The 16,092-nt window shown below is 41.1% G+C and overlaps 1 protein-coding gene across 7 annotated transcripts in view; it reads right to left on the bottom strand.

Moving 5' to 3' along the window:
* The window catches only part of SIL1 (SIL1 nucleotide exchange factor), a 253,900-nt gene that overhangs the window by 83,643 nt on the left and 154,165 nt on the right, over nucleotides 1-16,092 (bottom strand). For 6 of the 7 annotated variants that reach the window (XM_055431255.2, XM_055431252.2, XM_055431253.2 and 3 more), the window contains exons 6-7: nucleotides 13,631-13,822; nucleotides 8,118-8,239 (exon numbers count right to left, since the gene is read on the bottom strand). In XM_055431255.2, coding sequence (XP_055287230.2) covers nucleotides 8,118-8,239; nucleotides 13,631-13,822 — 314 coding nt within the window. The remainder of the gene's footprint in view (nucleotides 1-8,117; nucleotides 8,240-13,630; nucleotides 13,823-16,092) is intronic. The other variant, XM_055431257.2, reaches the window with a different exon arrangement.

Genomic DNA, 16,092 nt, shown 5'->3' with positions numbered 1-16,092 from the left:
TATGCAGAGAACATCATGTGAAATATCGGGCTGGATGAAGCACAAGATGGAATCAAGATTGCTGGGAGAAATATCAATAACTTCAGATACACAGATGACATCTCCCTTATGGCAGAAAGCAAAAAGGAAATGAAGAGCCTTGTGATGAAAGAGGACAGTGAAAATGTTGGCTTAAAACTCAACATTCAAAAAAAAAATGGGATCTGGTCCCATCACTTCAGGGCAAATAGATGGGGAAGCAATGGAAACAGTGAGAGACTTTTTTTGGTGGGGGGGGCGCTCCAAAATCACTGCAGATGGTGACTGCAGCCATGAAATTAAAAGATGCTTGCTCCTTGGAAGAAAAGTTATGACAAACCTAAACAGCATCTTAAAAAGCAGAGACATCACTTTGCCAACAAAGGTCTGTCTAGTCAAGGCTATGGTTTTTCCAGTAGCCATGTATGGATGTGAGAGTTGGACCATAAAGAAAGCTGAGCGCCAAAGAATTGATGTTTTGGCACTGTGCTGTTGGAGAAGACTCTTGAGAGTCCCATGGACTGCAAGGAGATCAAACCATTCAATTCTAAAGGAAATCAGTCCTGAATATTCACTGGAAGGACTGATGCTGTAGCTGAAGCCCCATCACTTTGGCCACCTGATGCAAACAACTGATTCATTGGAAAAAACCCTGATCCTGGAAAAGACTGAAGGCAGGAGGAGAAGGGGATGACAGGACGAGATGCTTGGCTTCACCGACTTGATGGACATGTGTTTGAACAAGCTCTGGGACTTGCTGATAGACAGGGAAGCCTGGTGTGCTGCAGTCCATGGGGTTGCAAAGAGTTGGACATGACCGAGTGACTGAAGTGAAATATCTGAACCATTTACTACATCATTAATAGAGACAGCATTCTTCACTCTGCCCTCATATACTATCTGAAAAACACTTCATTTCCTAGGTGTCACTTTATTCTTTAGTTCCTTCATTATTACTTCCCAGCACTCAATGCTAGGTCCTGCTATACACTAGGAAAACAGCAAGATTAAGATAGAAAATGAATCCTATTGTCTGCTGGACTAACAGGGTTTATCATCATTTAACAGGTAATCAAATAAATATTTAACTGCAAATTGAGATAAGTGCTATGAAGAAGCAAGGGTTTCTAAAAGGAATTTTAAAGATCTGAGAGAGTTGTTTAAAATTTATTAATTTGAATATGTTTAGAAGCAATTAACAGAATAATGAGTAACAGAATCTTTAAAAATAAAAAACTCTCATGACAAAAATATGTAAAAGCCTCTTGATGAAAGTGAAAGAGGACAGTGAAAAAGTTGGCTTGAAGCTCAACATTCAGAAAACTAAGATCATGGCATCTGGCCCCATCACTTCATGGGAAATAGATGGGGAAACAGTGGAAACAGTGTCAGACCTTATTTTGGGGGGCTCCAAAATCACAGAGGATGCTGACTGCAGCCATGAAATTAAAAGACGCTTACTCCTTGGAAGGAAAGTTATGACCAACCTAGATAGCATATTAAAAAGCAGAGACATTACTTTGCCAACCAATGTCCGTCTAGTCAAGGCTATGGTTTTTCCAGTGGTCATGTATGGATGTGAGAGTTGGACTGTGAAGAAAGCTGATCGCCGAAGAATTGATGCTTTTGAACTGTGGTGCTGGAGAAGACTCTTGAGAGTCCCTTGGACTGCAAGGAGATCCAACCAGTCCATTCTAAAGGAGATCAGTCCTGAGTGTTCATTGGAAGGACTGATGCTGAAGCTGAAGCTCCAATACTTTGGCCACCTCATGCAAAGAGTTAACTCACTGGAAAAGACTCTGATGCTAGGAAGGATTGGGGGCGGAGAAGGGGACGACAGAGAATGAGATGGCTGGATGGCACCACCGACTCCATGGAGGCGAGTTTGAGTGAACTCCGGAAGTTGGTGATGGACAGGAAGGCCTGGCGTGCTGTGATTCATGGGGTCGCAAAGAGTTGGACACAACTGAGCGACTGAACTGAACTGAAAACCAGTATAGTAGCTAAACTGTTTCATAAAGAATTAATCTTGTCTTTCCCCCATTTATCCTCTTCAGCATGTTGCCTTTTTATTCCTGTGCATCTCATCTTACTAGTCTAAGCCAGCTGTAGCTCCAACAACAGCTGTAGCTCGAACAACTGTTACTCCAACAACTATAATCAAGGTAGAAAGAAGCAGACAAGGTCTCTTTACTATCTTTGTCGTTCAGTTCAGTTCAGCCGCTCAGTCATGTCTGACTCTTTGCAACCCCATGGACTGCAGCATGCCAGGCTTCCCTGTCCATCACCAACTCCCAGAATTTACTCAAATTCATATCCATTGAGTCTGTGATGCCTTCCAACCATCTCATCCTCTGTCGTCCTCTTCTCCTCCTGCCTTCAATCTTTCCCAGCATCAGGCTCTTTTCTCTTCGCATCAGGTAGCCAAAGTGTTAGAGTTTCAGCTTCAACATCAGTCCTCCCAATGAACACCCAGGACTGATCTCCTTTAGGATGAACTGGTTGGATCTCCTTGCAGTCCAAGTTACTCTCAAGAGTCTCTCCAACACCACAGTTCAAAAGCATCAATTCTCCGGCGCTCAGCTTTCTTTACAGTCCAACACTCACATGCATACATGACCACTGGAAAAACCATAGCCTTGACTAGATGGACCTCTGTTGGAAAAGTAATGTCTCTGCTTTTTAATATGCTGTCTAGGTTGGTCATAAGTTTCCTTCCAAGGAGCAAGCGTCTTTTAATTTCATGGCCACAGTCACCATTTGCAGTGATTTTTGAGCCCAAGAAAATAAAGTCAGCCACTGTTTCCACTGTTTCCCCATCTATTTCCCATGAAGTGATGGGACCAGATGCCATGATCTTTGTTTTCTGAATGTTGAGCTTTAAGCCAACTTTTTCACTCTCCTCTTTCACTTTCATCAAGAGGCGCTTTAGTTCTTCATTTTCTACCATAGGGTGGTGTCATCTGCACATCTGAGGTTATTGATATTTCTCTTGGCAATGTTGTTTCCAGCTTGTGCTTCATCCAACCCAGCATTTCTCATGATGTACTCTGCAGATAAGTTAAATAGGCATGGTGACAATATACAGTCTTAATGTACTCCTTTTCCTATTTGGAACCAGTCTGTTGTTCCATGTCCAGTTCTGACTGTTGCTTCCTGACCTGCATACAGGTTTCTCAAGAGGCAGGTCAGGTGGTCTGGTATTCCCATCTCCTTCAGAATTTTCCACAGTTTATTGTGATCCACAGTCAAAGGCTTTGGCATAGTCAATAAAGCAGAAATAGACGTTTTTTTGGAACTCTCTTGCTTTTTCAATGATTTCAGCGGATATTGGCAATTTGATCTCTGGTTCCTCTGCCTTTTCTCAAACCAGCTTGAACATCTTTATAAGAGAATAAAATCCTTCCCAGAAGCTTTTCCAGAAAACATCTCTTTATATCTCATTGTCCAGAACTGGGTCAAATGCTTACCTCTAAATCAATCTACATCCTCAGAAAATGGGATTGCCAGGCTTGATTTAAACTATTCAGGGCTCATTTCCTAGCACTGAGAGAGGGAGTCCCCTCCCTAAATGTGTTGCTGCCCTCACAATATCAAGGTTCCTTAAAACAGATTTATAAAAATGAAATCATTGTTTAGTAGACAATAATTGTGAAAATAAAAATCCACGGGACTCAGTGACCAGGTAAATAACTAGAGAGAAACAAGACTCAAATATCACTCCAAAGTTTTAAGCTTTGGTAACAAAGACAATCATGAGGCCAAGAACAGATAAACAGAGAAGTGGGAAGAAAAGCCTAGCTTGTGAGATAGACAAAAATGAATTCCATTTTCTTCTCTTTCAGTTTGTTGTGCAATGACACAGTCTGATAGAAATGGAGGAAAGGACCTGAGAAGAAAGGCTGGCTTAGACACTGGAGTTATCCACAATGAGAATTTGAAACCATGGGAAAAGGTAGGACCACTGGTAGAGAAAAAGAAGAGACAATAGTGACAAGGCCATAAAAATTTTGGTAAATGGCTGTAGTCAGGAGATACTGAAAAGATAATGTTGCCATAAGAAGAAAAGAAGATGGAGTAATTAATTACAGACATCCAAGAACTAAGGGACTACTACAATCACATGGCAGCTGAGAAGTAAAGTTTCCAAAGGAAAGTAGTGGCTGACATTGTTGAATGTTAATGGAGATGTCAATAAAGACAAAATACTCGTGAACCATTTCAGGGATTGTATCTCATGTGCACTTACTGGATCCCTAGCTGTCTAATCTTTCAAGAAGTTTGGGAAGGAAGGCTGGCAAGGGTCAGTGGCTAAGTAATCGAACATTTGTGGGCTAAAAGGAGCGAGCCCAGAAAGTGGCAAGACAGTGAAGAACACTGACAGTGAGGGGGTGAAAAGGAGGATGTGCAGAGGATGGAGATCATGACAAGGGTAAGAACCATATTTAAGAGGAGAGATGAAAACGTGAAGAGATGATAGAAGTGGGCAGAGAACATGAAATGTTGTGGGGGGAGGGAAATGAATTTCAAGATATCTAGTGGATGACAGCAGTAAAGGTAAAGGTCAATGGAAATGATCCCCTCAAAAGCCACAAAAGTCAGGAAAGACAGAGATGATACAGGTAAGCACTGAAATTCATGAAGGATAGCAGGAAAGAAATCTGAAAATTGGAGGCCAACAAATGGAAATGGGACACAATGATTTGACACTGGCCAAATGGTTAAAATTAATTAGTAAAATATCCATTGGAAGAGTACAACTAGGAAAATTAGAGAACCAACAAAGCATAGGGTGAGAGGGTGAAGGTCAGCAGTAGGGTGAACATTCATTTTACAAAGAGATGTATGTAACCCCGTATTTCCTAAGGAGGGCCCAATGAAGACGTCAAAGACAGGGTAGAGTGTAATCCTGTTCCAGGGATCCATCATAAGGGAACATAACTGCACTATGACTGATAGCACACACACCTCCCTTTTTACACTATGCATAAGTTCATGAAAAAGGACTGCATATAGTGAGCATTTACAAGCCGATATAATTGAATAATTCATACATATGCATAAAAGAACTCATGGACATCGGACACCAAAAGTGACTGAGAGAGGTGCCATCATAAGATGAAAGCAGGTCATAGAAAGACCACTGAAAATATGTGACTTGAAGAAAGGAGGAAGGGAAGGAGGAAGGACAGGGAGGTAAGGAAAGATAAAGATGCCAAAGACATCAGACTCCTACCTCCCTATTTCTACATATCCTTTTATGCAAGAGGCTGACCTGTCTTGCACATGGGCCAACAAAACACTGGCAGCTGAAAATGAATGTGCGTGATAAGTGTGAATAATATTTAAATAAGGGAACAAACTGTTCCAGTGGCCATGTAACACTGAGTAGCCATATCAATTATGTTTATGTCAACTCTTTCTTCTTGATCTTGGAATAACCGCTTCCCATTTAACACCACAGAAGAGATCTCTTCATCTACAGAAATGTCTGTGGAGGTCTTATGAAGTAATTAACCCAGGCAGGCAAATAAATACCCTCATGAAGCAGCAAGACTGACACCAAGAGATATATGTGGTAGAAGGTAGGCACTTAATAGAAGAGAAAATGAGGAAGACAAAGGTTTGCATTGTAAAAACAAAAGAAACACTTTAACTCTGAGTTACAGTGAAAACTCAAAGTAAAAAGGACACACAATGAACACGATGATGTTATACCCCATGTCACTGATAGATGTTTTATAAACATTTCACAGGACTTACTGTATATTACGTTCTTCCATATTCATTCAGTCTTATGAAATGCAAAGGAAACCTATGATTGTTTCTAGATAACAAATGAAAAAGGTGAGGCTTAGAAAAGTGAAATCACTTGCCCATAGGTAACAGCCAGGAAATGATAGAAACTGGACTAGATTTTCTAACTGTACGTACCAGTGGTCTACCTAGTTCTCCCAAATAGTCAAACATCTGGACTGAGTGAGCTATGCTTTTGCTCATCAGCAGAAAACTGGAAGGAACAATCTCTAAATAAGATTCCCAAACCATGAGACTCCATGATTCCAACATGCTCATGACCCCTTGAAAGCCCTCTTGACAAAGAAAGATCTGATCCAATCACTTTGTGTGTACACATATGCATACATGTGTGCTGTGCGTGTGCTCACCTGCAGGCTGAGGGCAGGTAGGAAGCTGCAGAACCAATACTTAGGACACCGGGAATAAATAATGAATATCAGACTAGACCACTGAAACCTGCCTCTGTATGGAAATATTCTTACCTTTCATCAAGTTCCTCTTTGCATAAAACAGTTACATTTTCATGGTGTTCAGGAACCTGCTGTTGGCTTCCAAATGCTCTGGCACCATACCACGCTGTCACTGTAACTGCCCTCCAGTGAGCCATCAAAATCTCAGCTAGAACATTTTGAATATGGCAGTTTTCTTGCCACCAAAACACTAAATTGCAATATTTTATATTTATCTCTATTTAAATTTTAGTGATGCCGCATAAATGTTAACACAGTCTTACACTAATACAATCATGGAAAAGTCTTAATAACACCACACATTGGCACAGCCTCCATATGAGTTATGGCCTGCTAAGCAGGCCCAAAGCAAGCTTCTCAAGTCACTTAGCTCCCCTAAACCAAGATGTGACATCAAGACGTTTCTTTTCCCCCATGAAATGTGTTTCCAAAAGCAGTGGCAAAGTACACACAGAATCATCTGTTCACATTCAAAGTACAGAGAAGTACTGGAGATTACAGAGAAGATTTCCAAAAAGGGTCTGGGAAAAGAGGTTAATAATGTGTGAATCAATTATTTTATAGCTTGAGAAACAAAAAGTGAACTTCAGTAAGTTCTCAAGCCTCTAAAGTCTAACGAGGATAAAGATCCTAACTTGTGCAGGGCTGAAATCACAGCTATCAATGACAAACTTATAGAGTCTTCCCTTTTCCAGTAGATGCACAGGCAGTGATTTCCCTGCGTGGCTCTGGTCAATGATAGCAAGAGAGGTATGCTCTGAAGTCCACAGGACAAGCAGGGCTTAAAGATGGTGCAGGTAAGCAAGAAGGGAAACAACCGCCTGCAGTGCTCCCAGCCTCTCAACTGCAACAATTCTTCTGGCTTTCCTAACTTTGTCTCTCAATTTGCTAAGAAAAGATATCTAAGAATTAGAAAGTATCAGAGATTCTGATTAAATAAAGATAATCGTAGATGAAAGGCAAAAGAAATCTTTTCAAAACAAAGAGTCCAATGGTAATGTTCAAAAAAAGCCTTCTACATTATCACAATCCTGGCAAGCAAGCAAGGTAACCCTTAATAGGTACCACACATGTCCTGACAGCAAGAATTTGAATACCGGTTCCTGTTGTAGAAGAACAAATGGTCCTAGGAACAGACTTTCAAAAATGGAACAAACTGTAGCTCCAATGGTCAACTGCAGCTTGAAGACATTTTGACTTCTTTAGGACGAGTATCGTGATATGGTGCTCCTACCTCTTTCTGCATCTACCCTTTGGAGATGCTCATTCCTCTCACCTGATCAGTCTTTGAGCATAAGCCAGATTAACTGAAATTTAAACAACTCTCAACCCAGAGAGTGTGATAACCTGGTGGCATGTTGACTGGTTTCAGGCAACTAGAGGAAGGCAAATCTCCCCCAAAAAGGCCCTCCTTGGTCAGGTTCATCATATATTCATCACCAGATGAAGCTTCTCTGCTAAAAGGATCAACTCTTGGACTTCACTCCCCTTCCTCTCAACTACGTATGGTTGGTGTAACTTCTAATTAGCTTTGACTAAAACAGAGAATGTGACCTAAAATATGTTATGAAATGTCCATACAAATAAGATGAGGGGGAAGAGAGAGTCACAGATGGCGACAACAAGGGTGAAAATTCTTATCTAGTTAGAATAAAGGCAGAATCAAATTCTTACTCTAGTTTCAATGAGATTACACTAAGCTGTGGATAGAGATGTGCATGAGTTCAAACGGATCCTTCCTTCAGGCCAATCAGGCCAAGAGTAAAGCTAGACTTCGCCTGAAGGGTCCAAAGGATCCTGGCCAATGTGACGACCATCCATGCTGCTCACCTGGAAAAGGCAGCCCCCAGCACAAATGCTGCATACTCCTTCACCAGGGGTTCTGTACTGTTGAGCCCGTTGATCACCACCTGAAGGCCACCAAAGGAAAGCAGGTCCTGTGCATTATCCATCTGCAACAGAGGCACTGTTTAGTAGAGTATAAATATCAAGATTCAAGAACAAACTAAAAAAAATTAAGTAAAATGTATTGGTGGCCTTTCTGACTAATTAGGAAAGGGTCTGCAAGAACCAACTAGATTTTAAAACAATCTTACATTTGAGAATTCCCAATTCATCTACCATGATTTATGAGCACCTGTGTGGGAACTGGCAAAAATGGCACCTAGCAATTGCTTATGCCAAACATGTCCTAGAAAATTCTAATACCATAATGAGCCTCAAGCTTACTCGTAATGTACAAGCTGTTAACACCAAGATCTGGCATCTTCAGCACTAGTAAATGACACTATGCTTCCTGGTGATGTCCAGCCTCAGTGGGGGCAGTGGAGGCAGCAAACACTTTAAAATGATGCTTTTTAATTCGAAATCAGGGACTATAAAAGGAACTCTGTTGCAGGTGGAGGGCTGGAAAAATGCTAGGAGAAGAAAAACAATAGTACGCTTCTCTTCCCACTTACTCACTTTATAGTCTAAGGTTGAATGAATCTGAGGACACTTTGTGATAAATCTCCAAAAAGTCTCCCTCAAAAGCTTTAGCTTACGCCTGTGTCAACTCACTCGTGGCTATTACTGGACAGTGTAGAACATTTCCATCATCCCATAAAGTTCTATTGGGCCACACTGGTCCAGGCTATAGTTAAGGTCCAAAGCCCCAAAATTCAGACTCTGTCTCTTTTATTTCATAGGGGATCTCATTTTCCAAGCTTCACTTGCATCCTGGAACAAGAAGACTCAACTTCCTCATCAGCAGCTACAGTCTCCCTTGGGAATATCTTTGTTGCTACAAAAGCTGCCTTTTGTCTACATGCTCATCCCACTCTACAAATCATCAGGAAGAGGCAGGAAGCCTAACAGCAATGTGACTACTACCCACCTTTCTCCTCCATATACCACTAAGCCCTTTCTTACCTGACTCTATTCTTTCAAACTGGAAGATGGCTCTACCAGAGAAATCCAATTTGAAGGACTGTATTTGACTATGCCTATGTTTTGGGGTAGGCCTAGACTGTTTTTATGCCTTAGAAGATCATTCTTCTCAAACACAAGAACAGGCGTTTTTTGTCTTTCTGTCCACTGGTATAGGTCCAAGGATTACAACAGTCTAAGCATATAGCCAAGCGTTCAATACACAGTCATTAAATCAATGAATGAAAAGAAAGTGAAGTTGCTCAGTCGTGTCCTACTCTTTGCAACCCCATGGACTGCCAGGCTCCTCCATCCATGGGATTTTCCAGGCAAGAATACTGGAGTGGGTTACCATTTCCTCCTCCAGGGGATCTTCCCGACCCAGGGATTGAACTCAGGTCTTTCACATTGTAGGCAGACACTTTACCGTCTGAGCCACCAGGAAAGTCCAATCAATGAATAAATTTGATCCAAAAAAAAGGTCACTGAAATAAACTCCACTATGAGTAAAAAAGGCAGTCTGAGCTATCCGTGCCAATAAAATGAACGGGTTGCTTGTACCATAGACCTAAAAAAGATAGCCAATCCAGGGCCATGAAGTAAGCATGGAGTCTGCTCTGCCATAAGGGCCCCAGGCCAGGGTTGGCATTTGTCTGCCCTAATCTGTCCTTGTGAAGGGGAATGACTATTGGACCATAGCCTAGTGAACTAGGGAGACTCAGAGCAGGGTGCTTTGTGACATAAGCACAAATAAATACTTACTGAGTTGTCCTTCCTTACATACTCTAATTTTAAAATCTAAGAATTCACTACGTTCTCCTTTAGTCTTCCTTCTTCCAGGTTTTCCAAATACAAAACCCTGGCTCAGAGTCCTGTAATTCCATGCCTGAGATGGCTACTTATCAAGGTTGGTATGAGTTCCTAGCAGAGCAAACCAATGCAGCCCAGAGTCACAGAGGTTCTATTATAGATTCAGTTTATCTTCACTACTATAAAGATAATCCAGGGTATTATAAAGGCTGACATTTACATAAGCTCTTCAGCCTTTTCAAGATGTTTTCTCATTTGTTATTTTATGGGAGATAAAGTAGGAAAGAGTCACTCTGCCTAGTGTACACACAAGCTCCAAAATCTGGGCCCTGCCCAGTATCACACAGCAGAAGGCATGACCAGGGCCAGGGTCTGGGACCAGAACTTTTCCCAGGCTGCTCTCAGGACTGGGTGGGACAGAAAGAAAGGAGTTCAAGGTAGAAGGAGGGAGTGCATAACGAAGGAGGCAGTAGGGAACTGTGCCAACACTCAGGAGGAAAAGAGAAACAGAAAACTGACAAGACAATAAGAGAAAATGGAAAATAAAGAAAGGGAGAAATGATGGTAAATACTTGAGGAGTCACATGAGGGAAGGCAAATACACTGCCACAGGGTGAATGGGGCAGACAGTGGCTGCTCCTTATAAATAATTCACATGCTGTTTCCACACACATGATTTTGCTTTTCACAAATCTTGTTTAATAATTCAAACATGGCTGTGAGGAAATCCTTGGGCAGAGTCAGCTTGGGTCCTTGAAGCCCATGACTCCTCAAAACATCCAATCAGCAGTGTAGAATAAAAGTGGACTAAGTGAGTTTCTTGTAAGAAGAGTCCTATCTCCCTCAAATCTAGCACTACATCACCCTAACTGCCCACCACAACTTGAACTTGAGGCCAAGCTATGTCTTCTTCAATATCCCTGTGAAATAACAACTTAACACTACTGCATGGAAGCCAGACATACCAGCCCACCACCTCATCTGTATTTCCACTTGAAAGACCAATGATCTAGAACACTTAAGACTCTTCTGCCAACAGATCAAGTTTGGTCTCCACCAGGGTACTAGTTCCTGAACTGATAAACAGGATAAGTTTGGTGATATCCAAGAAATTGGTAATCCCTCTCAGTGACCCGGGAAAGCACGATGGGATGTCACCCTAGTGATGATACTGCAGGATGACCAAAGAACCTGCAAGGGAAATAAATTTATTAGGGCCCTGCTACCCTCCTCTGTACTCAATCTTCTCTGAGTAAGATAAGCTCTCATAAAAGGTCATTTTGGCCTTTTATGCTGCAGCTAAAAGAAGAGCCTACAGAAACCTGATACCTAAAGACCCATCGAAGTATGTTAAGATGAGAAAAAATAAAAGCTGTCAACATCAGAGCAGGACTGACTTGGCCAATAACCCCTAGGATCCTTATTCCTTTAAATATCTGTAACAGAAAAGCTGTTGGACTTTTTGTTTTTTTACCCTGGAGAGAAAGACTGGAAAGAGGAAAAAGAACCCAGGTCCATTTTCTTCTCTAAAAGGATCACAGACCTGCTATTTGAGGCCTAAGAAAGAATTATGAACAGAGAGAGATGAAGAGGCCATCCCATAATTCCTGCAGATACAGTACATACTCATCCTCCTCAACACAAAGGCTGGCAAAATCCTAAAGAATGTCTTTTAGCTTAGTTTATAGAGAACAAGGACGCTGTTATGTGTGGAAGGACGCTAAAGATCTGTATCTTGATGAAGATCTCAAGCAAGCCTTTGATGATGATTACACAGCCCTCCCAGGCCACCATCGCCCCTAGTCTGGATAACTGCAACAGCCTCCTATCTGGTTTTTCTGCCTCTACCCATGCCCTCGGCCTACAGTCTAACTCTCAACACAGCAGCCAGACTTTCTTTAAAATAAAGTCAGATCAAATGCTTCTGCAACATTCTTCCAACACTGTCCAATTCCATTCTTTTCTATGGCCCACAAAGTGCTCCATGATCTCCATCCCATTATCTCTCTGTGCTTCATCTACTTCTCTCAGCTCCTGCCACATAGTTGTTCCCCAAACACACTAGACATGCTCCCACCTTAGGGCTGTGGTACCTGCTGGTGCTCCTAACTGAGACCTTCCTTCCCAACACTGCTAATCCTTATCCTGCTCTATTTTTTTATTTTTCAGTAGTATCTATCTCCTTCAAACATATTACTTATAATTTACTTGTTAGGTATATTTATTGTCTATCTGCCTCTTCTAGAAGGTAAGCTCCAATTTCATTCACAAATGTCTTTTAAGTGCATGGAACAGTGCCTGGAACTTAACAAGCATGCAATAAATTAATTCATTCAATAAGTGAATGACTTCTCTTGGCTCCTTCTGCTTAGATCCATCTATTCTCTCTTAGGCTTCATTCAGGTGGTACCAGTATCCCATGAGAGGCAGAGTATCCAAAATACTAAGAGCACAGAGTTTAGGGTCACACAGACCTTGTTGCAAATCCCAGCTCTATACTAACTGGGTGACTTTGGGCAATCACAAACGTGGCCTCTGCTTTATTTGCCTCAGTTACAAAATGGGATTAACACCAGAGCCTACTCCAAAGGCAGGTATGGAAGTCAATGAATTAATATGTACGAGGCACTTGCAGAGTGCATGATAATGCTCAATAAACATTAACTATTATAATTATGGCACAAGTCAGATCAGTCATTTTCCTGCTCCAAACTCTCCAATGGTTCTTAGGATCAAGGATAAAATTATGAAAAGCATGATTTTCTCAAGCTCACCTGTCTGATCCCCTAACCTTTCCACTTTATCTATGCCACTCACCCATTGGTCTCTGTGCTCCAGTCACTCCAGTCTCCGCCAGGTCCTTGATCTCACCAAGCTTTTCTCTGACTCAGAATTTCTGCACATACTGTTTCCACTGCCTGAAATGCTCCAATACAATGAGGCAAACTTTTCCTAAAGGTCCTGATAGTAAATATTTTTGGCTTCATGAGCCATAATGGTTCATGTCACAACCACTCAACTCTGCCACTGTAGTATTAAAATAGTCAAGACAATAAAACAATACATACACAAAGAGATGTGACTGTGTTCCAATAAAACTTTGTTCACAAAAGTGGGCCAGTTTGCCACCCCATGCTCTAATCTCCCCTTTGTCTACTCAACCCCTAATCATAATTTGATGCTTATCATAAATGTCACAATCTCAGAGAAGCCTTCCTCAGTATCCCTGACTAGACTAAGTTCCTCCATTAAATACTCATCCTTATCACAACCTTAAATTATCTCATTATTAAACTGTTAGTTGGTTCATTACTCAATTGTTCACTATTTAATTGCACCCTCTTCCAGACTATAAGCTACATGGAACAAGTATCACATCTATTTTACCTCTGCTGTGTCCTCACTGTTGAAAAATTAAAACAAGTAACACTCCGAATGAAATAGAGCTTGGCTCTGGTCTCTAAGAATGTATCTTGTACAACAGATAATGGCCTAGATTAAAAATCCTCTATGCCTTGAGAGAGAAGTAAAGATGATGACAATATTTTCTTAGGGCCCTGGGCAGAGGGGTTTATTTTTGGAGCTGTTAGTTAAAAGTCAGACAAACAGACAACGAAATACAATACCTGATGGACATAATATTCAAGATCAAACAGTGCAGCTATCTTCTCTTCCAGGCTGGAGCTGGAACTATTGAACTTGTTGATCAATCGTACCATGATCTGCATGTCTGTCTCAATGACAACATTCAGCTCCTCAAAGTCCTTCCTCAGCTCCTCAATGGGACGGAAGAGCTGCTTAACTTTGGCCTGCCTTTCCTAAAAAGAGTAGCAAAGAGATGATTAATCATCAACTGTAGACATTTCCCCAATCAGCCTGTGGTCTGCCATGGATGCCTATCCTCAAAGAACTGCTGCTCCAGGGCACAACCTTCTTTAATCTGTACTATCAAAATCTGTACTTTCCAGGATGCCCAGAGAGAGAGCCCTCAGAATCTACACATATAGCCCTCTGCCACAAGAACACACTCAAGATTTTCCAAGGTCCACTTATCTCAGCCTGACTTCCAGTGCTCAGGAAGAATGAAAAGTCTCCTTGTAATCACTGAGGTCAGGGTAAACAATTTTAGCTCAACTTCAACCCCTAATCTCACAGGGAAAAGCCAAGGTCTAAGGTGGAATAATCCATACCTTGGTTCTCCTTCTTCTACGATTAAAGAATATCTTTGCTTTACCCTACCCATCCAGCAAGATTTTAGGGAAATCCAGATACAGGAAACTGTCGGTAAAGAGCTGTCAGAGTGGGAGCAATTTGCTGATAAAAATTAAATCTCTGTCATTACTGTCAATCTAACTACAGGTGTACAATTTGTTCAACTGTTTGAAGTGGCTAAATTACTCTATGTACTATACTCAAGTCTCAAATAATCTTTGCTCAGTCCCTCTCTAACCCACACACATATAAAGATTTTTAAAATGAAGTTATGTTGGAGGTGAATAAAAGACTTTAATTAGATATTTTATACATGTGACACTTTCTGTTTTCTTCCCAATTTCAGAGGATAGTACTTATAAAGACAGTCTGAAAGGTCACAGTGGCTTATGTCTCCATCTTCTGAGAATAATTAAAAGGCACGAATATTTATAAAAAGCAGGATGATGAGCAGCTGTCAGCTCCAAATTGCTCATCTATTACCTATGGGTTTTCTCCCCAGTGACAAGCACTCCATAGGAACACCAACCAAAGAAATGAATCAGTCTCTCTTAAAAAAGACTGTTCCTAGCAGGGCAATCACATCTATGGGATGCTATATTCTTCTCCTTTAGGCTAAAACAGTGAAATGTTCTCCTTCCACCCTGCTAGAGGACTCTGGTGGCCACCAAAGGCCATGTAAAGAGGTCAAGGAAAGCTGAGGGTTGACAGACAAGTGAGCAGGACAAGAAACTAGTTATCTTTGTTTCATGCCTGGCCCCCAGAAAGGCCTTTAACAAAATTTTTAATTTTGCAATTATTATAAACTCAGTTCAGTTCAGTTCAGTTCAGTTCAGTCGCTCAGTCGTGTCCGACTCTCCGCGACCCCATGAATCACAGCACGCCAGGCCTCCCTGTCCATCACCAACTCCCGGAGTACACTCAAACTCATGTCCACAGAGTCGGTGATGCCATCCAGCCATCTCATTCTCCGTCGTCCCCTTCTCCTCCCGCCCCCAACCTTTCCCAGCAAGAGAGTACTATATGCCCTTCATTCAGCTTCCTTCAATGGTAACATCTTATATAACAATACAATGTCAAAACCAAGAAAGTGACATAGGTGCAATACTATTAACTAGACCACAAGTCTTATTCTGATTCCACCAGCTTTTACATGTACACATTAGCATGCATGTGTGTGTGTCATTCTAGACAGTGTTATCTAATATAAAGATTCATGTAGCCACCAAAACAATCAAGTTGCAGAACTGCTCCATCACCATCAAATGACTCTACAGTGCTCCTTTATATCTGCACTTTATCCTCTCATCCCTTCTCTCCTATCCCTGTGCCTGGGCAATGCTAATTTGTTCTCCATCTCTATAATTCTAGCATTTGGAGACTGTTATACAAATAAAGTCTGTAACTTTTTCAGACTGCCTTTTTATTGAACTTAATGCACTTGAGATGCATTAAAACATTATCCAATACTGTAAATATCAATGGTTTATTTCTTTTTAATGTTGAGCAGCATTCCATCGTAGAGATGTACAGTTTACCTGTTGAAGAATATCTGTTTCCAGGTTTGGAGTATTTCGAATAAAACAGGATGAACATTTGTATAAAGATTTTCTTAAAAATAAATCTAAGTTCTTCTTTCTCTGGGAAAAATGCCCAAGAGTGTAACTACTGGGTATTTTCCAGAGTAGCTGCACCATTTTATATTCCCACCAATGAAAGACCCAGTTTTCGCCACATCTTCAACAGTATTTAGTATTACCATTTTTATTTTAGGCATTCTAATAGATGTATAGTGATACCTTGTGGTGGATTTAATTTGCATATCTATAACAGCTGATGACATTAGACTTTTTTCATGTGATTATTTGCTATCCAC

This window comes from Moschus berezovskii, chromosome 8 (genome assembly GCF_049115385.1).
Source record: "Moschus berezovskii isolate FMDL1 chromosome 8, NW_MosBer_1.0, whole genome shotgun sequence".
NCBI lineage: Eukaryota > Metazoa > Chordata > Mammalia > Artiodactyla > Moschidae > Moschus > Moschus berezovskii.
Note: the sequence above shows the minus strand (reverse complement) of the source record. Positions and strands in the feature narration are given on the sequence as shown.